This window comes from Siphateles boraxobius, unplaced genomic scaffold, assembly GCF_051911475.1.
Source record: "Siphateles boraxobius isolate OS27281-9 unplaced genomic scaffold, OSU_SipBor_1 25, whole genome shotgun sequence".
Lineage (NCBI taxonomy): Eukaryota > Metazoa > Chordata > Actinopteri > Cypriniformes > Leuciscidae > Siphateles > Siphateles boraxobius.
In genome coordinates this window covers 34,211,170-34,235,707 of record NW_027508866.1, presented here as the reverse complement: position 1 = coordinate 34,235,707, position 24,538 = coordinate 34,211,170, and the positions used below count along the sequence as shown (strand labels likewise).

At 41.6% G+C, this 24,538-nt stretch overlaps 1 protein-coding gene across 2 annotated transcripts in view; it reads right to left on the bottom strand.

Moving 5' to 3' along the window:
• Nucleotides 1-24,538, bottom strand: part of cntnap3 (contactin associated protein family member 3) — a 184,032-nt gene that overhangs the window by 67,936 nt on the left and 91,558 nt on the right. For both annotated transcript variants that reach the window (XM_077243733.1, XM_077243734.1), the window contains exons 6-10: nucleotides 8,448-8,623; nucleotides 7,027-7,164; nucleotides 6,361-6,622; nucleotides 4,712-4,855; nucleotides 112-283 (exon numbers count right to left, since the gene is read on the bottom strand). In XM_077243733.1, coding sequence (XP_077099848.1) covers nucleotides 112-283; nucleotides 4,712-4,855; nucleotides 6,361-6,622; nucleotides 7,027-7,164; nucleotides 8,448-8,623 — 892 coding nt within the window. The remainder of the gene's footprint in view (nucleotides 1-111; nucleotides 284-4,711; nucleotides 4,856-6,360; nucleotides 6,623-7,026; nucleotides 7,165-8,447; nucleotides 8,624-24,538) is intronic.

Here is a 24,538-nt window from a genome sequence, read left to right as displayed (position 1 = left end):
CTCTATGTTTACATAATCAAGCCTAACGCATCTATTTGGCGAGGAAGAAAATGGAAAGCGGAACGTTTTGCGAGCTCACATAAAAGCGTAATTGACAGAAAGAGTGCTTACCTGTCAACTATCCCACACATGTCCATCTGTAGATCGCTAAAATTCCCAAACAACATCTGCTGCACTTTGATAAGATCCACTAAACCAGTGTCTGTTTGGATGAGGCGCATGCATCCTTGGAAAACATTGAACGGGTTTCTGCAGACAGTGCCGTCTTCCGTGTTCGGACATCCTGCGGACAAAAACACTGATTTTCACCTGATGCCAAATATACACAAAATTTTTTTTTGTATAATTAATATACTATAGAAAACTATATAAAAACCAGAGGTATTTCGGATTGCATGGAAGGAGAGCTCGATTGCTTATAGAGAGGCTTTAAAAGCTGCTAGATCTGCTTATTTTTCAACCCTATTAGAAGAAAATAAACATAATCCTAGGTATTTATTTGAAAAAGTGGCTAAACTAACGAAAAAGAAAGCTTCAAGCCCAGAAGTTTCCAAGAAACACAGCAGTAATGACTTTATGAGCTTCTTCACTTATAAGATCGATAATATCAGGGACAAAATTATAACTTTGCAACCGTCTACTACAGTATCGCATCAGGGAGTGCATTATAGTCTCCCTGAAGAAAAATTTGATTCATTTGTTGCTATAGGAGAAGAAGAATTTTGCAAAATTGTTAACTCATCTAAATCGACAACTTGTATGTTAGACCCTATACCGACTAAACTATTGAAAGAGATGCTTCCAGAGGTCATAGATCCTCTTCTCAATATCATTAATTCGTCTTTTTTCTCTAGGATACGAACCAAAACCCTTTAAGCTGGCTATGATTAAACATCTTGTTAAAAAAACGCAACTTGATCCTACAAAATTAGTCAATTACAGGCCGATCTCGAATTTTCCTTTTCTGTCAAAGATATTAGAAAAGGCAGTATCCACACAACTGTGTTCCTTTCTTGAAGGAAATGCAATCTGCGAGGATTTTCAGTCCGGATTTAGACCGTACCATAGTACTGAGACTGCTCTCATTAAAGTCACAAATTATTTGCTCTTATCATCCGATCGTGGTTGTATCTCTCTATTAGTGTTACTTGATCTTAGTGCTGCATATGACACCATTGACCACAACATTCTATTAAATAGACTAGAAAATTAAGTTGGCATTAGTGGAATTGCACTAGCATGGTTTAAATCAGACTTATCTGACCGTTATCAGTTTGTAGCAGTAAATGAAGAGATGTCTTATCGGTCAAAAGTTCAGTATGGCGTACCACAGGACTCAGTACTAGGACCACTGTTGTACACTCTGTACATGCTACCGTTAGGAGATATCATTAGGAAACATGGAATTAGTTTTCACTGTTATGCTGATGATACTCAGCTCTATATTTCCTCAAAACCTAACGAAACTTACCAATTCACAAAATTAACGGAATGCATACCTGATATAAAAAATGGATGACTAGTAATTTCAAATACTACTAAATTCTGAAAAAACAGAGATTCTAATTATTGGACAAAAAACTTCCACACGCAATAACCTAGAATACTGTTTAACACTTGATGGCTGCTCTGTCAAGTCTTCGTCGTCAATTAGGAACCTGGGTGTGCTCTTTGATACCAATCTCTCATTTGAAAGTCACGTGTCTAGTATCTGTAAAAGCGCATTTTTCCATCTTAAAAATATATCTAAATTACGTCATATGCTCTCATTAACAAATGCAGAACAATTAGTGCATGCGTTCATGACCTCACGACTAGATTATTGTAATGCTCTACTGGGTGGTTGCCCTGCACGCTTAATAAACAAACTACAGCTGGTCCAAAATGCAGCCGCTAGAGTTCTTACCAGAACCAGGAAGTATGACCATATTAGCCTGGTTCTGTCTGCATTGGCTCTCTATTAAACATCGTATGCATTTTAAAATATTGCTGATTACTTACAAAGCACTAAATGGTTTAGCTCCGCAGTACTTGAGCGAGCTCTTAACCCATTATAGTCCTTCACGTCTATCGCGATCTCAAAATTCTGGCCAGTTGATAATACCTAGAATATCAAAATCAACTGCTGGCGGTAGATCCTTTTCCTACTTGGCACCAAAACTTTGGAACAATCTTCCTAACATTGTCCGGGAAGCAGACACAGTCTGTCAGTTCAAAAGTAGACTAAAAACACATCTCCTTGGCTTACCATGTACATAACACATTATAGATTGCTATAATTCAATGTTAGGCTGCATAGTTTAGATCAGCCAGAAACAGGAACACTTCCCATAAATCCTGATGTACTTTGTTAATCATAAGAAGGATGGCGTCTACGCTAATATTAGTCTCTCTGTTTATCCCAAGGTTTACCGCAAACCGTCAGATCCAGGCCATATCCAGATCTGATGAAGGACCAGCGCCTGGACACGACGACAACGCATCCCTGAAGTGCCAGCCTCATCAACACTGTGAAGGCCTCAAGGACACCTCAACAAACTCATCTCATACAGGCGTGATGACTCCGAACTGATGACAGATGAACTGGATAAATATTGTGAAAGTTCTGATCTAATCTGACTTCTGACCTATTATGCCTCCTAAATCATAATCATACACTGTTCGTTTGTTGGCCAAAGGATGACTGGCCCCCTGACTGAGCCTGGGTTCTCCCAAGGTTTTTTTCTCCATTCTGTCACCTGATAGAGTTTTGGTCCCTTGCCACTGTCGCCTTTTTTCGCCTTTATTCGCCATTGGCTTTTGGCTTGCTTAGTTGGGGACATTTAACATTTAATTTTGAATTTAACAATACTATTACAACTTTACTTTCCTTTTATCTCTGTAAAGCTGCTTTCAAACAATTTGTATTGTAAAAGGCGCTATATAAATAAAGGTGACTTGACTATAATAGTATATTAATTTGCAAGTGTGGCCATACTGTATGTGTGTGCATTTGAGTAGGAGAGAGAGCAGGAGAAACCGAGTGTGTGCTTTCCGTACATAATAAAACGTCATTTTCTGGCAAAAAAACATGGACATAATTTGTCGTTTTAATCCTATTGTTTATTAGTGGCAAACAGGGCGGGCCCGGGAGCTGTGGGAACGGAGCGAGTCCCATGGAAGAGCTCTGGAAGTATAAAAAGAAGGAGTGATGACATTGAAGGATGAGAGAGGACCAGGCCTGGGACATTTAGTTTGTGCTTTGTTATGTTTATATTAGGCAGTCGCCTGGAGGGGTTGGTGCTTTACTTTCGTTTAGCTGTTTGTTTATTTTGGTCATTAAAATTATGTTGAACGTTTGCCGGTTCCTGCCTCCTTCCTCCCTGAACTTTAACTTTACTAAATTACTATATTTATTTGCTTGATCAGTGTCGTTGTGGGTTTTGGTTCTTCTGCTGTTGTAGGCTGTTAAGACCTTTGAAATAACTGAAATCATTTGGCAAAGTGATATGGACATATGGCAGGTCCAGACCTGCCTGGAAATACTTGAACCATGCATTTCGCTGAAAATAATTGCACATCTTAGAACCTCAGATTCAGATTCAAGCATTCAACAGCCCCAAAGTGTAAATGTTCTTTCTCCTTGTCTTTTTTTATATCAATGTGGTACACAATAATCATATTCAAATCTATGTGATAAACGAGTTAGGTCAAAAGTAATCTAAAAGTAATCAAAATGTAGTCCAATAGATTGTGTAATCCAATACCATTTTCATGTAATTGTTTATCAGTAAAGTACCATAATTTACCCAGAACTATATACTGTACTAGGGGTGTAACGATACCCTCATGTCACGATACGATATTATTGCGATACTCCAAGACATATGATAAAAGGTTAGCATAAAATTTTGATGTAGCAACTGTTGATTAAAATTCTAAATTTGGAATTACATTGGATGTGTAAATGAATAGGCTTGGACTTGTGCTGATAACCCAATGCACAGGACAATAGAGACACCAGAGTAAAAATATTCATGATTCTGAAGCTGAAAATACAGAATTATTTTAGATGAATATGCTCACACTCTTTCACTGACTAGATATATTTAAAATAATGTAGGACACTTTTTACTGGAAACATAAGACATTTGGCATTATCGGGACCCACAAATATTTTGCCATTGCATTATTATACATTATATTCAACATTATACATAGTAGTTTAATATAGTACTGACACTAAAATTCTGTAAACTTGAATTTAGTCACGCACACTAATTTTCATTTTGGGTGAACTATCCACGATAAAAATTGTCACTATCCAAAATACATATTGTTTCACTTTTGTATTGCGACATATTGTGACACGGTATATTGTTAAACCCCTACTATATACATAATATGTGGTTTGACTGTGATGTGATGCGTGCTCTCTACAGCGGCTAAGGGAAAAACATTGCAGACGAAAGAAACTGCCATGCATGTGTTACTCTCTCTCCAGAGTCTGAGCTAAAGGCAATTAAGCCAGCAGCCTCCAGGAGCCGAGAGCCATTCACCGCCAAAACGCTTGAAAGGTAAACGAATGTGCTTTTCTCAGCGGAAGGTGTGATGAGTGACAAGGCGGACTGATTAACAAGAAGGATTGGGTTTGTGTAGAGGGAAATTACTCTGAGCTAGCTTGTTGCTTTGTGTTAGCAGGAGGCAATGAATGGCTAAAGGTTGCTCTTACCGCCTAAGAATATCTCTCTGTCAGGAGCGACGGGGAAGGAAGTGGTCGCCGCAGAGCTGTCGGTTTGGTCCAGAGTGACTGTGAGACGCCCTCGACGGACAACTAGCTCCACCGAGTGCCACTGACCATCATTTAAATTGGCACCTGTGGAAAAAGAACCAGCATTGTGGAATAAGGCAAAAAATAACAGGCACTCAGCGCTGCATTTAGGGAGATTATTTTTACATAAACCTCAAAAAAAAAGACAGCTTTCAGCATTAGACTTAAAGTATATAGGGAATGGGATACTAGCAAAGTACTAGGGCTATTTCAGCAGAATGCCAAACTGTGTACATTGTGTACTGTATTTATATTTTGTATGAATGAAATACCTGTATGAAATCTGCCAAAAGCTAGAGCACACTTACTGAATACGGTAAAAATACTGTATCCAACAACGCAAAGCTCATCTTTATTTTATTTGCAGTGTGTCAAGTGAACCTGAAAGCAACTCTTTCTTTATGCAATATTTGATTTGCCAAAAGTTTAGACATTTTAATCACAAAATTGGATTATTTATGCATTTATATATTGTTTTGTAGTATGTTGTACAGTATGCAAACGTAGTGCATGCACAGCATATACATTTATCAACGGTGCAAAATCTTATCAGGCCATTTACACAACACCGTTTTCAAACAAATAGGGAAAACTTTTTGTGTTTTGGCTGTTCATTTAAATGACAAAAGTGTTTTAGGGGCCTGAAAACGGTTTCAAAGTGCACTTTTTTGAAAATGATAGTATCATCTCCGTGTAAACTACAAAAGCATGAATTTGTGAAAACAGTGATGTCAAGCACATGCTTATTACATGTTCAGTCTATATGTGCGTAGTGTTTCTTTACAAAGTGACATCGCCAACTACTGGCCTGGCAGCAGAATACAGCGTTTTTAGTCTTTTTCGCAGATCTGTGTGAACAAGGATCGTTTTGACAACGTTGTCGTCTGTATGCGAAACTTTTCAAAAATGCGAAGGGAAACTTTTCAGTTTTTAATACATCGTTGTCATGTTAGATACATCCCATAATGCAATGTGCTCAATTTTACTATCTCTCACCAGGGTTATTATTGTGAACTAAAACTAAAACCATAAAAAAAACATTTTCATTAGTTAAAATAAAATAAATATTAAATGAAACAAAATAACAAAATTAACTTATTTTATCAGTCTACCAAGAGTTTTGAACATTTAATTTTTATTTATTTATATATAAATAAATAAATAAAATAAACATTTATTTCCAAGATGACGCCTGGCTACCCACCAGGTCATGTGAGAACAATATATCATGCTTCTGAAATGTTTGTGCTTGCATACTGCATACTATTTTGATTAAATAGCAGGTTGTTTACTATAAAGTAATTCACTATTCTGCATTCATTGTCACAATAACTAGTTTTAGTCAGAAAACTAAAAACCTTTCCGGATGTAAACGAAGATTTTTATACATATTGCATTTTTTTGATTTTCTCATATAAACATGTTTATAATTCCACATGCTGCCAATTTCAGAGCAGCAAGTGCCATTGATGTTGACTTTGTGCTAACCTTGACAAACAATGTTTTTTGGCTTTTACTATCAAATAAACAAAACTATATCTGAGTTCAACCTGCTGTGATGTCCATCATGATCCGTCCGGTCTTATGGATCTGTAGTCGTGCTCTCGCCTCGCTCAGATAAAGCCACAGCGTTCCTGCATTATGGTGCAGGTCAAAGGTCATCAGCAGGCCCACTCTGTTCCACGTTCTGAATTGCAGACTGATCGACACACTTTCTCCACTGGAGACCCACGGCAAACCGAGGAAACTTCCAGGACTGGCAAACGTCGCTGGCACATCAATGGATTCGGTGCATGTAAAGGTGACATTCCCCTATGAAACCACAAAATATTGTAGTATAACCAAGACCATTTTTATACAAGCTACATTTGTGAGAGTAAAGTACCGCAGCCATGACGCCTGCCTCATAAATTATGCATTTGGTTTCCTGGCTGTTCCTGATACCACTATCACGGTCATTACGACAATGAATTAAAGAGTTGGTAATTGGTTTAACCCCCAAATTCCCAAGACCGTGGGTGTAAAAAAAAGAAGAAAAAAAAGAGAAAAAACCTTGTATAATGGAGGAGAAAATGGTACGGGTCACAGAAATGCAAAGCTCTTATTATGGAAAAATTAGGCAGCCAACAACTGACAATTGCTAAGAAGCAAAACAAATAAAATAAATAAAAAGCAACACGAAGCTGTAACTGTATTAACACATGGTTTCTGCTTACTGCAATGGCCACATGCTTCTCTTTGGCTCGATTAATCACGCTGATATCGTTGTAAAGCACATTTTCCAAGCAGCCATTGAAGTTTCTTCTAGAATGGGATTTCTGGAGTCCGGCCAATGACGTACCACCAAAACTGATCTTGTGAAAGAAAGACAGATTCGTGTCAGTAAACACACAGATTAATGGAGTGTTACTCATTTAATATAAGCTTAACTCTATCGACACACTGTCGATACTGTATTCATCAACGCAAAGCTCATCTTTATTTTATTAATAGTGTGTCAAATAAACCTGAAAGCAACTCTTTCTTGATGCAATATTTGACTGGGCAAAAGTTGAGATATGTGTCACATTCACCGCCTTCTTCGTCTGTGTCTTCACTACACTTCCCAGAATCCCCTGTCATCATCACCTGCACCTGCGCCTCATCACCCTCATCATCATCATCACCGTCACCTGTTGTCCTTGTCATTATCTGTGTATTTAAGTTCCCCTCTCACTCCTTTTCATGGCTGGTTATTGTTTGTGCACTAGCACACTGTTCTGTTTATCTGGAAATTTACTTATTGGAATAAATCCTTGTTATTTTGTATCTGCGCATACCGTCATCTTCATTCATCCACCATCGAACATGACAATATGAAGTTTTAAAAATGTTTAAAAATAATTAAAACTCATCCATGATTCCAAAAAATCATTTACATTTACAGTAATAAAACGCAGTAATACTTTAAACTGTAAATAGTAAAATAGTTTCAAAAATATAGCTCCAAGACTTAAGTGTTAACATGAGATTAGAGTGAGAAAATCCCTTAATAACCTTGTCAGTATCAAGTTATTCACAAATAAAAATATATATTATTTTAATATCTATATGCAAACGCATATATTATGAAAATAATAATCATTTGTAGTACTATTAATAATAATAATAATTATTATTATTATTATTATTATAAATTATTTATTTTTATATTTCTTATGTAATTTTTACAGCTATATTCATATATTCATTTATTAGTTTTTATATATTATTATTATTATTATTTCATACATTTTTATTGTTAGTTTTTTTATTTCTTATGTGCGTTTTTATGACCCCAATTTATTTTAAAATCAATTTTATGTAAAGCATTTTGAAGTATTATTGTGTATGAAATTTGCTATAAATAAACTTGCCTTCCCTTGAACATGATGTGAACATGATGCTAGTTTACTGTAATATAAGATATGTGTTGAAATGAACATAAATTAGCAGTGTATAAAGTGAATAAAGTGAAAGCTCTCACTAAACTAATTACACATGGACATTGTAGTTAATTTATGCTGTATGTATGTGTGTTTTGTGTGAGCAATTTAAAATGCTATGAGCTGCTCTGCAAATTATTGGAATAATGGTGTGAGAGGTCCTGAAAGCTCACCTCGTTAATCTCAGAGTGACTCGAGTACTCGGGGAAATGTAACTGCTGGGTGTTTTTGTCCACGGTGAAGTTAACTAGTCCTCGAACCCGCTCGATGGTGACGTGGTGCCAGTGCTGGTCGTCCAGCAGACTGCCTAGTGACCCGGGAGGGTGAACATCCCCCAACGAACCCCTGCCTGAATCAAACACAGGATCGACTGTCGGTTAGGACGGTTCATTGATGTTAAAGAGTTTGGTTAAACCTTTAACGTCTTTCAGCAGAAACTGACAGAAAAAATGTAATGACTATTTCTATTTCTGAGATTAACTGGATTAACATGGAGGTCATGTGACAATGCAACAGTTTGAAACATTTGTTGTTTTAGATGTATAGTTTAAAATTTTTATACATTAGTATACATAATTTACTGTCCAGTATGTGGCAAGCAGTTTGCAGAACATCACAGATTTTGCAAAGTTAGACACGTTCCTGTGTCAACATATTTTGTTCATCATGGAACAACATTCCAGTTCGAAAATGTATTCCTACCCCTAAACCTAACCTTACTTTTTAGTTATCCCTAAAATCAGAGGGAAATGCTAGGTGAAAAATAATGATGTAGAATCACCTAACCCTTTTTTTAAGCCTAAACTTGACATAAATTGTAAACTTGCCCTTCAAATCTGATTGGTTGATTTGAATGTAGTTGATGTTGAATCCAGGAACATGTTGCTCTTGGTAAAATCAGGTTCTGCCAACTTTCAACTTTCAACTTTTCATTTTCCGAACCTAGCCAAGTATAATTATAACCATGTTTAATTTAAGAAAAAGGAGATTGAAAATTGCACGGTTATTACTGTTAACTACAACTAAAACCATTAAAAAAGATAATAATATTTTATAACATTATAAAAAATAATAATACAATAATAATAAAATATATATATATATATATATATATATATATATATATATATATATATATATATACACACACTGAACAAAATTATAAACGCAACACTTTTGTTTTTGCCCCCATTTTTCATGAGCCCTCAAAACTTGCGACATCTGTGGCATTGTGCTGTGTGATAAAACTGCACATTTTAGAGTGGCCTTTTATTGTGGCCAGCCTAAGGCACACCTGTGCAATAATCATGCTGTCTAATCAGCATCTTGATATGCCACACCTGTGAGGTGGATGGATTATCTCAGCAAAAGAGAAGTGCTTACTAACACAGATTTAAACAATATTTGAAAGAAATAGGCCTTTTGTGTACATAAAAAAATTCTTAGATCTTTGAGTTCAGATCATGAAAAATGGGACAAAAACAAAAGTGTTGCGTTTATAATTTTGTTCACTATATATAAATATATATTTTTTTTTTCAGCATTTCTCATTTTTGTACTAAGTATTAAGTACTAAGACAACCTAAAATATATGCCTGCAGGAAACTTTCATTAGGAACGTGTCACAGAATGACAGCGCAGCATAGTAACAAAGAAATATTACACTAAAATAGCATTTTCTTGTAAAATGTACTCCAATAACCTTTGTTAAATTTACAACTTTGAAGAGAAACATTTTTAAAGTTGCCATGTCTGGTTGACAAGGAAAGAGTTAAGGTGAGGAAAAAGGGTCTTTAATAATCCAAACAAGACTTAAGGCATAATTTTTTTTTTTAAATATTAACAAACTATAATAGTATATCAGTGACACTAAAATAACACATACTCACAGACACTGAAATTTAGACCTACGGAAAACTTTCTTTACAAACGTGCCACAGAATGACAGCAGAGAAGCTACATGCATGTTCTCCCTTCAATGTTTAACGTTACACAACACATCTATCAATTATTCATCAGAGTTACAGTGACGTGCCATCGGTCGAGCCGCTGGTCAGTTACCATCAGAATATAAACAAGCTCTGCTTTGTTTTTATGCACATGCGAGGACGGCTGTACGCTCTGATGTCATTTAACATTTAATATTTCGCTGCTCAATATTTCATGATCTTTGTTCCTTTTAGAAAGCATGTGGGATGGCTGATCTGCTGCTCTCAGCCTTGACCTCTCCTGTTCGGTCATACGACAGTGATACTCATATTTGAGTTTGAAGAGCGGCTCTAATTAATGCCACGGGCACATGGAAAAATAATATATGACAAGACCTTTTCAATCTGTCATCATCTGACATTGAAAATTTGAGAAACGCCTGTCCTCTTCTGTTATCTCGATAAAAGTGAGCCTGAATTTTTGAAAATTTTAACTTGAGGCTTTAACACTGGACATCAAGTAGCGACCTAACAAATATATTCTTAATATCTTCCTTAAAGTGGGCCTATGTCCCGCTCCTTACTATAACCACCAGTTTCAACACACTACTAACAAACTCAACCAGGCCCCGCCCCTTTATTCTGTGTATTAATTATTTAAATGGGGAATATTGTGAAGTGTTCGTTCAAGGAAGAAAACTCAAGACTACAATTCAGGGAGTTCAGAAACACTGACACTGATATAGAGAATAACTCCCGCTGGAGGGACTTTGTGTTCTGTACCTTTGCAGAGCTTTTTCATGCTCAAACAGCAACATTACACACTAAAGAAAGCGTAATGAAGATTAAATATATACATTTATTCTCTGAAACCGCCATCCTAAAGATATTTCCTAAAGCTTTAAACAAACCTTTCTGAAATGTTTACTACTGTCACCTGAAAGTCACCCTGTTTATGCAATAGATACATTTGTCTCCCCAAAACAGTTCTTAATATAACCATAATAACACACAGTAGAAGTGCTGCCTGAGTGTCAAAGCAGTAGGTGAAATAAATCTGCTCTGAACATCTCAGCATCTCCGTCAGAATCACAGTTTATTTCACAGATCTGGAGCTAAGAGCGCTGTCTACTTTAAGCAGTTGAAAAGTAAGGCTTTGAGGCTTTAAAAAGTTACAGTTTCACGCCAGCCAGTCACGGGTTGTGCAATAAGCATGAAGGGTTTTAGCAGATTGTCTCTTTGATGTTAATTGAGCTTATGTTGCATAGATGTTTGATATTCATATATGCCAATAAATTAAGTGTTATTTTAGTATTACTTGTATAGTATTTATTATAAATACTTTAAATGAGCATCATATTTTCAGTTTCCATTGTAATTTTTTTAGTTTAGGTTTTAGTGATAATCTTAGGTGCTTTTGTCATTTTTATTGTTTTTGTTTTTTTATATATTAATTTTTATTTCAGTTTAAATGTTAGTACTTCCAACTAGTACTTCAGTTAGTTGCCACGGCAAAAATTCAAATGCATATCCACTGTGAATGTATTATATGCATATTTAATGCATTTAGCTTGCAACACATGCTGCAAATAGACATGAAAGGAACACAAAATCAAAACGGATTTACTTTCTTAATTCATGCTTCTGGTCTTCTTTTGAATGACTCATCAGAAAACTCATGGGTATGTCAAAATAAATTTCTGTGGCAACCTGCAAAATAAACATAATATTTATATCCAGATGGATATATGGAATTATGGAGTATTGGTCAATGCCGTCAGAACATTGTATACATAAATCCTAACAAAGTTTGGGGCAAAACATGAAGCACTGGTGCACAACATAAACAGACATTTTGATGAATGCCAACTACCAGCAAAATAAAATAGTTTGGGATATGGGGCATAAATCTTCATGTCACAGCTTGTTTGCAGATGTATTATTCGGCACAGACAGCAGTGAGTGTTTGCCAGCGACTAACATCTGTCTCTGCATCAAAAAACAACATTGCATAAAAAAACCCCATTCAGCACGTCTGACTCTTTCTGATTATCGGACCTTTGGCACAGTTTGTCTTCCGATATGCTACATTTCAGTCCATTGGTGCTGGATATCTATTTAGGCTTTAGATTGTGACGTCAGAATATTTCAAGGACTATGAAGACAAAATGAATCCACTACGTTTCTCAAACAACCCTCTGAAAATCTTTCAAATATATAGTATAATGCTGCAAACTTGAGCTAATCCAGTCAACAGAATATATAAATTTCAACTTGCACACTAAAAAGCACACTACCTCCTGAGATGTGATCACTGCTTCCTCCAGTGCTGTAATCTTCACATTTACAAAGGTCAAAGTCAAACGTAAATGGCAAATCGAATAAGTGTTTAATAGTCAAACCAGTGCCGGTCCTAGACGTCTGGGGGCAATAAGCAAACTATTAAGGAGCCCCTGTCAGTGTGTTCATAAAAACCCCAAAATGTTTCACTGTCAACAAACAAGAGTGAGTAGAAACAATAATACAATAAAAACAAGAAAATTACAAAAAATAGGAAGAATACAATAGAAAAAAGATACAAATTAAATAAACAATTTAGCCTACTAAAAATAATAGCCTACAATACAGAAATTGAATAATCAAATGCAAAAATTAAACTGCATATTCTTTTTTTCTGCGTATTCATTTATTATACATTGAAATTAGCAAACCCGGCAAACCCGACTGTATAGTACGAGTAGGTTTGACTGATTTGGATGTTACTTAGGAAGGGCAATAATGCAAGGAAAGGATTAAAGGAAAAGAAAGGAACAGAATGCGGCATTGTGTTTTCATAATTGTTGAAAGTCAAAATCAAAAAGAAACGTACTCGGTTACTAACGTAACCTCTGTTCTCTCTAGAAGTGTCATGGTAGACACATTCTCTGTACCTTCTCGTCTCGTGTTTATTTTGTGGTATGAATGCACGTGTGTAGTGGGCGTGAGTGTATGACATCACCTGATCCACTTCAGCTGATCCTCATCCACTTCACCAGCTGCAATCAATCTCACCACTCTACTTATACTTACCGCTGTTCTTCAATCCTTGTCAGATCGTTGTTTGATGTCGTTCGTGTTGGTGTTCCGGTGTCCAGTTCCTGCCTTGTTTTCCTGTTCCTGTTCTTCGTCTTCGTCGCTGGATTTTCGTCTGCCGTCTCACCGTCACCGCACCTCTGCACTTCATCACGGATCCTGACCACCGAAGTCCCTGTGTCACCTTTTTACATCTGCCTGTACTGCTTCACCTTCATCATTAAAATACCTGTTTACTTGCTATTGGTTCCCGTCGTTCATCACACACCATGACAGAACGATCTGACCAGTAAAGGGAAGCAGCGAGTACGTCTCAGAGAACAATGGAGGAGTTTATTCACCATAGCATCAGAAGAATGGATTCTCAGCAGAGAGAGATCGGCGACACGGGCCGCGCAGTACAGGCTTTGGTGACGCAGGTGTCCGAGCTCACCCAGCAGATCCAACGCCTACAGGGTCCCACTGCGCCGCCCACACCGGCCGTTCCTCCCACACCACCAGAGAGACCCTCCCAGTCAGAGCCCCGTCTTCCGGTTCCAGAACATTATTCCGGTGAGCCAGCCTTCTGCAGAGCATTTCTGACCCGCTGAACAATGCATTTCGCTTTGCAGCCCCGCACTTTCGATACAGAACAGGCTTAAGTGGCGTTCATCCTCACCCTGCTGACTGGGAAGGCTGCGCTTTGGAGAACGGCGGTGTGGGAGAATCAACACCCATGCTTCGCCTCGTTCCAGACCCTCGCCGCCGAGATGAGGAAAGTTTTTGACAGGGCTGTCTCTGGAAGGGAGGCAGCCAGAAGCCTGGCAGAGTTGCAGCAAGGAGAGAGATCGGTCTCCGACTATTCAATTGAATTTCGGACCCTGGCGGCGGAGTGCGGCTGGAACGAGGAGGTGCAGTGGGATATGTTCCTGCATGGGCTGGCTGACCACGTCCAGAGGGAAATCTACGCCCTGGATCTACCCATCACTCTCAACGGGTTGGTCGACTTGGCTCTGCGGGTGGACGCTCGGCTGTCTAGGGTCGAGCGCCGAGTCCCGTCCACCCGTACCTTCGCAGGGACCGACCCTCCACGATCCAGCGGCAGGGACGTGGTCAGCCCTGTCTACGATCCCGAGCCCATGCAGGTGGGTCGAGCTCGGCTTTCCCGGGAGGAGAGGGAGAGGCGGAGATCCCAGGGCCTTTGCCTGTATTGTGGAGGAGCGGGACATTACGCATACAATTGCCCGGTAAAAGGCCAAGCCCGACAGTAAGATTGAGGCTACTGTCGGGTGGGATCTCCGCTAGGAAGACCTCATCATCGATTACATCTACCTCCACGCTCCTTCCGGTAAGACTAAGGTGGTCAGTCCAACAGCACGACTGCCATGCACTTCTGGACTCTGGGGCTGAAGGTTATTTTATGGACCACACTTTTGCACAGAAATTTCAAATTCCCCTCAGACCCCTCACTCACAGAATTGCTGTTCACGCACTTAATGGACAAGAACTTCCCACCATTTCCCTTTGCACTAAAGACATTACCCTTACCACTTCCGGCAACCATTCTGAGACTATTTCATTCTACATCATGGATTCACCTCTTGCACCCGTCGTCCTCGGACATCCCTGGCTCATCCTTCACAACCCCCGAGTGGACTGGCACCATAGATCAGTACTGGAGTGGAGCAAGGAATGTCATAAGTCTTGTCTCGTGTCTGCCTGTTCGTCTGTGCCTGTTTCTGTGTTTCAGGAGGAAGCAGGGGATTTGTCTAACGTGCCCGCGGAGTACCTGGACCTGAAGGAGGTGTTCAGTAAGTCTCGTGCTGCTTCTCTCCCTCTGCATCGTCCCTATGACTGTGCTATAGATTTACTGCCAGGTAAGTCTCCGCCTAAGGGCAAGTTATATTCACTTTCTATTCCAGAAAGGGAGGCTATGGAGAAATATATTTCTGATTCTCTAGCAACAAAGTTCATTCGCCCTTCCTCTTCTCCAGCGGGGGCGGGGTTCTTTTTTGTGGGGAAGAAGGACGGTTCTCTGCGACCTTGTATTGATTACCGGGGGCTGAATAACATCATGGTAAAGAATACTTATCCTTTGCCGTTGATGTCTTCAGCCTTCGAGAGGTTGCAGGGAGCGTCCATCTTCACAAAATTGGATTTACGTAACGCTTATCATTTGGTTCGCATTAGGGAGGGGGATGAATGGAAAACTGCGTTTAACACCCCCAGGGGGCACTTTGAATATTTGGCCATGCCTTTCGGGCTGTCCAACTCCCCGGAAGTTTTCCAGGCACTGGTCAATAACGTGTTGCGAGATATGATCGATCAGTTCATATATGTGACCCGTCACAGAAACCAGGGACACAAGTCGGCAGCACAACTTTCGAGCAAAATGAGAAAGAAGAGTTTTTTTTCAAAATTGGTGATTTTCAATTTTTTGGAGAATCTGTTAATTGAAATCACGAAGAAGCCTCTCCATGTTTGAGATAGCAGTATTGGTATATTTAAAAGCTTACATTTTGAGGTTGAAATCGGCTTGTTTTCGGAGATTCTAGCATGCAGTAGGGGCGTGGCGTGTCATTGTCTGTGTGTATTTCCATACTGAATAACCCGGCGCTTTTGCCCCCGCCCTCCAAGTCAACCACATGGCTACTTATTATGCTGTGCTCTGGCCGGCTCTCTCTGATATCAAAATTCAATGAAGATGGATGCCGCAAAGATTGTCGCAGACGAGATGAACCGTCTGGCAGTTACACCGAAAATGTTTTCGCCGCACTTCGTGGGCTCGGGAAACTGAACCGGAGGTATGGGCGCAGCGCGCGCGCCCTCAGTGCTTCAATACGGCGGCTCGGCTCGCTGACAGCGGTGGCTGGCTGTTTCATATGTGACGGAGAATCGAAATAGAGGATGCAGTTAAGACCTTTGCTGCGATGAAGGCCTGCCGTGCGTGTTTCTGAAATGTAAGTTAAGCTTCATTTGCTCTTTAGTCGTTATTTAAGATGCTGAACCTGCTGATGATATAATGTGCTTGCGGACATTTCATTTGTGTGTGTATACGCAAATAAGAAAGTGGTGTAAAGAGATTTGCAACAGTAATTTGAGGAGGTGAAATGTGATTATTTGGAAAATTGCAGAAATGACTGCTTAAAGAAAAATGCCAGCAGGCATTTGCCTCCTACATAAACTTTAATATTGTTGACATTTTGGGCACACGAGCGTTGCGCACTATTTGCGCTATATGTAGGCCTATGGCTTATTGGTCTTTGTTTGTTGTTGCTGGTTTTGCGTTATATGTATATGGCATATTGGTCTTTGTGTGTTGTTGCTGGTTTTGCGTTATACTGTATGTATATGGCATATTGGCCTTTGTGTGTTGTTGCTGGTTTTGCGTTATATGCAGGCTATATGGCATATTGGTCTTTGTGTGTTGTTGCTGGTTTTGCGTTATATGTATATGGCATATTGGTCTTTATGTGTTGTTGCTGGTTTCGCGTTATATGCAGGCTATATGGTATTATTGGTCTTTGTGTGTTGTTGCTGGTACGTTGCAAATAGAGGGGCAGCACAATTGTTTTTCACCCAGTGCGGCAGAAGTGCACTCATTCGAAGTGTAAAAAAAGCTGTAAAGCACATGGAGGAGCTTTACAGGGGGTATGGCTTATCTAAATGAGATGTAAATGAGCCCTATTGTCACCCCCAGCAGCAGAGACAGGTGAGAACTGCACAATCTTTAGAGCTCGTTTTCTCCTCTTTGAGCTTTTTTAAGTGCCTACTTTAAAATGGCCACAACTTCTCCAAATATTATCAGATTTCCACATGTTACACATCGTTGGAAAGCTTGGATATTACACTCTCAGAATCTATGAATAACTCAAAATGCCCCAGAACCGACTTGTGTCCCTAGTTTCCGTGACTGGTCACATATGTCTACCTGGATGACATATTGATTTTTTCTTCTTCTCTCCAGGAACACGTGCAACACGTCAGACGAGTGCTTCAGAGGTTGCTAGAGAATGGGCTTTTTGTCAAGGCGGAGAAATGCGACTTTCATGCGCAGTCGGTCCCTTTCCTAGGGTACATCGTTTCGTCTGAGGGAGTGCGGATGGACCCTGAGAAAATCAAGGCTGTGGTAGATTGGCCAAGCCCAGATTCCCGCAAGGCCCTGCAGAGGTTTCTGGGATTCGCTAATTTCTACCGGCGTTTTATTCGCAATTTCAGCCAACTAGTCGCACCTCTGACTGCCTTGACCTCCCCCAGAACGACGTTCAGGTGGTCAGACACAGCTGAGGCTGTGTTTTCCAAACTGAAAGGCCGCTTTGTTACAGCCCCCATCCTTGTCGCCCCTGATTCTTCACGTCAGTTCGTGGTGGAGGTCGACGCGTCAGAGGTGGGAGTAGGCGCAGTGTTGTCCCAACGCTCCTCCACAGACGACAGGATGCATCCCTGCGCGTTTTTGTCTCATCGTTTATCCCCAGCCGAACGCAATTACGACATTGGTAACAGAGAGTTGTTGGCAGTTAAGTTAGCGTTGGAAGAATGGCGCCACTGGTTAGAAGGGTCGGGGGTACCTTTTATTGTCTGGACTGATCACAAGAACCTAGAATACATTAGAACCGCCAAAAGATTGAACTCCAGGCAGGCTCGGTGGGCATTATTTTTCGGTCGCTTCGATTTTTCTCTTTCATACCGTCCGGGTTCCAAGAACGTCAAACCCGATTCATTATCCCGCACGGTCGTAGATCACGTTTTTCGTTTACATGGCCTTCCGATTGACGTGGTTTCCAACAGGGGACCCCAGTTCGCGTCCAAATTTTGGCGAGAGTTTTGCAAATTACTGGGGGCGACTGTTAGTTTGTCCTCGGGGTTTCATCCCCAGAGCAATGGCCAGACCGAGAGAGCCAACCAGGATTTGGAGAGAGTGTTGCGATGTTTGGTTTCCAAGAATCCTTCCTCTTGGAGTAAACAACTCTCCATGGTGGAGTATGCTCACAACACGTTGCCAGTGTCGGCTACGGGCCTATCTCCATTTGAGTGTAGCGTAGGTTACCAGCCACCAATTTTTCCCAGTCTGGAATCCGAAGTCGCGGTCCCCTCCGCTCACGCCTTTGTTCAGAGGTGTCACCGCACCTGGACTAGAGCCCGTGAGACTCTACTCCAGGTGGGGGCGCGCACTAAGGCTAAGGCCGATCGCCACAGGTCGAAGCCTCCCGTATACGTCGTTGGTCAAAAAGTGTGGCTTTCAACCAAGAACATTCCTCTTCGCACCGTCTCTAATAAACTTGCTCCCAAATTTATTGGCCCGTTTACTGTCACCAAGATCATTAGTCCGGTGGCAGTCCGCCTAAAATTACCTCCCGCGTACAGGAGGATCCATTCCGCCTTTCATGTGTCAAAGATCAAGCCCGTGTTTCATTCTCACATTAATCCGCCTGTCCCGGTTCCTCCCCCACCGCGACTCGTAGATGGGGAGACCACGTATTCGGTTAATCGTATTCTGGACTCTAGGCGGAGGGGACACGGATTTCAGTACTTGGTGGACTGGGAAGGTTACGGTCCGGAGGAGAGAAGTTGGGTGCCTGCTAGAGACATACTGGATCACTCACTCATCGATGATTACAATCGACAGGGTAAGGAGTCTGAGAACGCCAGGAGGCGTTCTTAGGAGGAGGGGTACTGTCATGGTAGACACATTCTCTGTTCCTTCTCGTCTCGTGTTTATGTTGTGGTATGAATGCACGTGTGTAGTGGGCGTGAGTGTATGACATCACCTGATCCACTTCAGCTGATCCTCATCCACTTCACCAGCTGCAATCAATCTCACCACTCTACTTATACTTACCGCTGTTCTTCAATCCTTGTCAGATCGTTGTTTGATGTCGTTCGTGTTGGTGTTCCGGTGTCCAGTTCCTGCCTTGTTTTCCTGTTCCTGTTCTTCGTCTTCGTCGCTGGGTTTTCGTCTGCCGTCTCACCGTCACCGCACCTCTTCACTTCATCACAGATCCTGACCACCGAAGTCCCTGTGTCACCTTTTTACATCTGCCTGTACTGCTTCACCTTCATCATTAAAATACCTGTTTACTTGCTATTGGTTCCCGTCGTTCATTACACACCATGACAAGAAGAGGGAACGAGTACTGCGTAATATCTTACTCTATGGGGAAAACCTCTTTTCCATGAGATATTGAAGCCAAAAATTATCCTTAATTTTGAATTAATGTAAAACGCGTTGCAGCAGCATGCAGACATAGGCAAGATGGCTTGTGTGCCTATTGGCTGACCTGCGGCAACAGCAGCAGCCTATCGAGAGAGGCCCTGCATGACGCCATATCCAATGGGGGCGCTTCGCGCCCACTTCGTCACGTCCCGCCGAAATAGGTGTGGCCTTGACCTATAAATATAGCTCGACAGGCTGATACAAACTGGTTTTTCATCGCAGAAGCGAACCAGAGCATATTGTAAGCATGGGAAGATACGCAGTACTCGTTAGGCGCAGTACGGTTAGCGGGTACCCGTTGATGGCCCATGCATGTAGGGACCATATTTCTGGACGAGGATGCCAAATCGAGCGCCCTTGGCCTGAGAGAGGAGGTCTTTCCTCATTGGTATTGGCCACGGGGCAGTGCTGGTCAGCTGCAACAGGACTGGGAACCAGTCTGGTTCGTCCAGAGCGGAGCCACAAGCAGCACTGGGCATCCGTTTTCCCTGATTCGTTCCAACACCTGAGGCAGGAGCGAGACGGGTGGAAAAGCATAGAGAGGGCAGCAGGGCGAAACGTGGGCCAGCGCATCCCTGTTTTTGGAGAAAAACTTCGGACAGTGAGTGTTTTCTTGGGACGCGAACAGCGGGTGCAGCGACTATTCTCCTGCTGGAACATTGTTTCTGGACAGTCTGTCCGGTCCCAGATTCAGGCGACCAGGCACATGGGATGCTTTCAATGAAAGTAGATTGTGCTGAGCCCAGACCAGGAGGCGTTCCATCAGCCTGTAAAGGTTTTGGGACCTGATGCCACCCTGGTGATTTATATATGCCACCACTGACATGTTGTCCGACCGGACCAAGACCTGGTGACCTTTTATCTGGGGACAGAAGCGCCTCAGCGCGTTGTCGACTGCCATCATTTCCAGGCAGTTTATGTGTAGAAGCTTTTCCCGTTCTGACCACTGGCCAAAGAACGGTCTGCCCTCGAGCAGCGCTCCCCATCCCGAGGTGGAGGCGTCCGTGGACACCACCTTCACACTCGAGAAAGTCCCCAGGCTCACACCTGACTGATACCAGTTGGTTGCTTTCCAAGGTTCCAGAGGTGAGACGCATTTCAGATCGACCTTGAGGGGAAACAAGCCGGAGGCCCATGCCCGATGTGGAACTCGCGCTTTCAGCCATAACTGCAGTGGGCGCATGCGAAGCAGACCCAGCTGGAGTACCGAAGATGCTGAGGCCATGAGGCCCAGCATTTTCTGAAACCTTTTGAGCGGGACTGAATGTCCAGTCCGGGCTCCGGCGACAGACGCGCTGTCAAAGACAGCGAGTCCTGTTCTGTGCCCAGAAAAGAAATTTTCTGACTGGGAGAGAGCAAACTTTTCGCCCAATTGACTGTGAGACCCAGATTCTCGAGATGCTCGAGTAATATGGTCCTGTATTCTATGAGCTCTGAGTGTGATCGAGCTAGAATCAGCCAATCGTCCAAGTAGTTCAAAACTCGCATGCCCCGAAGTCTCAGGGGTGCGAGAGCCGCCCGCGTTCATGCACATCGTAAATGTACGGGGTGCCAGGGACAGGCCGAACGGCAGGACTGTGTATTGATATGCCTGGCCCTCGAAGGCGAATCTCAAGAATCGCCTGTGACGTGACACTATTTGTATTTGGAAATAAGTGTCTTTCAGATCTATTGACATAAATCAGTCCTTCAGGCGAACTTGCGCAAGGATTTTCCTGGTTGTAAGCATTCTGAACTGGCGTTTCACAAGCACTCTGTACAGCCGTCGCAGATCTAGAATGGGTCTGAGACCCCCGTCTTTTTTCGGTACCAGAAAATATCTGCTGTATACACCCCCTTCGCTCTGAGCCTGAGATCTATGGAGCCTTTGCTCAGTAGTTTCGCTATCTCGGCTCGAAGTAGATGAGCTACCTCGTTCTTTACCGTAGTTTCGGCTCGCTCTGTGTAACGGCGGGGACGTCGAGCGAACTGCAGCGAATAGCCTCTTTTTATAGTGTTCAGCACCCATTCTGACACCCCGGGAAGCCACGCATTTGCATGAATAGCTAGAGGTAGAATGAGATCTGGGCTCTGGCCGCAACGTAGTGGAGACCAGAGAGCTACGGTGTGCTGAAAAGTAAACACTGTGTTTGCAGTGTTCTAGGCAGGGGGCGTGCTGATCACAGCGGACAGCCTGGCCGCACTCGACTTCTCTATGACAGTTTGTGGAGAGAGAGCGAGCGGGACAAACCCCGTGGGATTTAACCCTCTGAGGTCGACTATCGCGCGGGCGTGATAGTCTCGCTTTTTTACTTATCAGTGCAAAAGAAACTCAAAATACTCTGTTGATTTTGATCTTACATATTAAGCGTTGTACATCATTAGATCCTGATAAGTGTCTATTTTTTTGTGTGGATACTCACAATAAAAACAAAGTGTTGTGCTTTTCGCCAAATAAAGAAAAACAAACATGAAGGCGCAAATGATCAAAGGCAAGCCATTCAAACATGCCAACGCCCAGCAGCTGGATTATAAAACACATCGTGTTTAGTAAGTATCTTACTACAGCTGTGTACACAGCGTATCCCTACGCTGTGAGCAATAATACTATCTAATAACCCTGGAAAATGTACCAGAAGTGCTGGTAGTTTCAATTCGAGGAGCAACGGATCCAGCTGATGTAGTAAGTCATTTATTCTTAAGTGCTTTGTTCTAATCGCGATATTGAATAGTGTCTGACTGTAAACCGCAAAAAGACTGTTTAAATATGAATTGCGTGTCTGTGTGTAGGCTAAATGATGAATGAACGGCACAGGCGCACACGCTTTGTTTACTACAGTTATACAGCGCGTGTCTGTGCCGTTCATTCACTCTCGCACCTACATTAGTAAACGTTATGTTTACATGAACACATCCAAACTATATTGCTATAGCCTACTAAGATGAAAATAGATTGAAATATGTTGAAATAAAATGTCTGTATAAGCAACTGTGGCGAACAGGATGGCCGAGGGACGTGAGAGAACGGCGCGAGGCCGGTGGTGCGATTGCTAATGAGCAACACATGTGAAGCACACCGGTCTCGCATCTCTCACGGAGGAGCGGAAGCATAAAGGAGGAGCGACGACGTCGATGATCGAGAGAGGAACAGGCCTGTGTTTTAGTTTTTGAATTTGTATTTTATTTTTTTCAGCAGTCGTCTGCGAGGGGCTGCTGGCAGTTCTTTATGTTTATTTTGGGTAGCCAGCAGTTGTCCGAGAGGGGCTGTTGGGGGTCTTTTTGCTTGTTTGTGTTATTTTAAATAAAGTTTATTTAATTGTTCGCCGGTTCCCGCCTCCTTCTTCCCCGCCTCCTTCTTCGCCTATTTTCTATTTTCAACATTGCTACAGCAACAAACTGCAAATTCACATGTATATGCTAATATATCATACACAATATGTTACAGACTAAATATGAATGTTTAGACAAGATTTTGTGATTAGTTTTGGATAGATTATAAAGTTTTGACTGTAAAAAAAGACTACTGTCACATTAAATAGGTACGCTTTTGTTCACCACTTTCTGCTCATAAATATACTATAGTATGATGTTTTGTCAAAAATAAAGTAGGTATATTAAATTATTAACTAAGATGTTATTATAGTGTTTGTTCCAATATTCAAACTAATGAATCCTTACCTTTTTTAATACGTATGATAAAATGAATACTTTTTACAAAGAAATACACTTGAAATATTGTTAAAATTGTAATTGTTGTTGTAATTGTAACCTATTTGTAATTGGTTACAATTTCTAATTGTAAAATATGTATATATAGATAATTTCTTTTGTCCTTGAATTCTTTGGGATCCTGTGACACACCTGTGTGAAAGGGCTAATTAATATGCATCTCATTATGTATGTGGCACATTATCCGGCCTTTGTCTTCTCAGGTGTGAACACGCCTCCACGCATATTGCCTTTCCAAACAAAAAGTGTCTTATAAAATTTAAATCAATTTATTGTTTTGTGTAAATGATTAGGCAGGATGATTTTCAGATCATTTTGAAGCAAAAATTCCAGGAAACAACAGTCATTAGTCAAAAGTCTTGTGGACACATATTTAGTATGTGTTTTGTGGCCTTATTTCAGACACTTTAAGTTTTAGTTTTTTCAATAACCACGCATAAACATTATTCTCTAAAAAATACAAACATGTACATACATGTTGCTCACATATTACGGTAGCCCTATTTGTGCTATATAGAGTGAATTTACACCTTTGCCATCAACATGTTTATAAATAACTGAAAAAAGCACAAATGTCAGAGCATGTCAGAACATCTCAAGGACCCCAAAAACCCCTTAGACCTCAGAGGGTTAACATGTCTGTGAGGGAATGTGGGCGCGGGGCAGCGGCCACACTCACTGCAGTGAGAACACCGTCGGCCTGAGCTGACTGAATGTGTACTGGTTTCGTTTTTACAGAAACCGTGGGACATGCATTTAGGTAGTGTTTGTGGGAATTTGAACACCGTCTTTTTCCTAGGGTGGCTAGGAAGTTTTTGAGACCTCGGGCTTTATCTCAATCCTTGGCCTTGAGCCTGCCAGTGCTGAGAAGCGGTGCTGAGAAGCGGCGGCGGGGGGCTGCGGGTGCGGCTGAGAGCTCCGAGCAGACGGCTGTTTTGAGCGACCTGCTGCGGAACTAGAGCGCTTCGGCAAGAAGTGCTTCATTGCCTGTGACGTCTTTTGAACCTCGACGAATCGGTCCGTGAAATCCTTGACGGCAGATCCAAAGAGGCCAGCTGAGGAGATGGGCGCGTCGAGGAACACAAAGCGCTCAGAGTCCGTCATCTCTGATAATGTCAGCCATAGATGTTTCTTAGCCACGGTGAGAGAAGCCATGTCTCGTCCAATGGCCTGTGCAGCAGATTTTGCAGCGCGTAGAGCCAGGCCTGTAGCGCTTCTTAAATCCGGCACGCTGATAGCCTCCGGTCCTTCCTCGTCCATTTTACGGAGAAGGTCGGCCTGGAAGATCTGCAGTATGGCCATAGTGTGCAGTGCTGATACAGCCTGCCCAGCGTCGGTGTGAGCGCGACTGTGCATGGCGGAA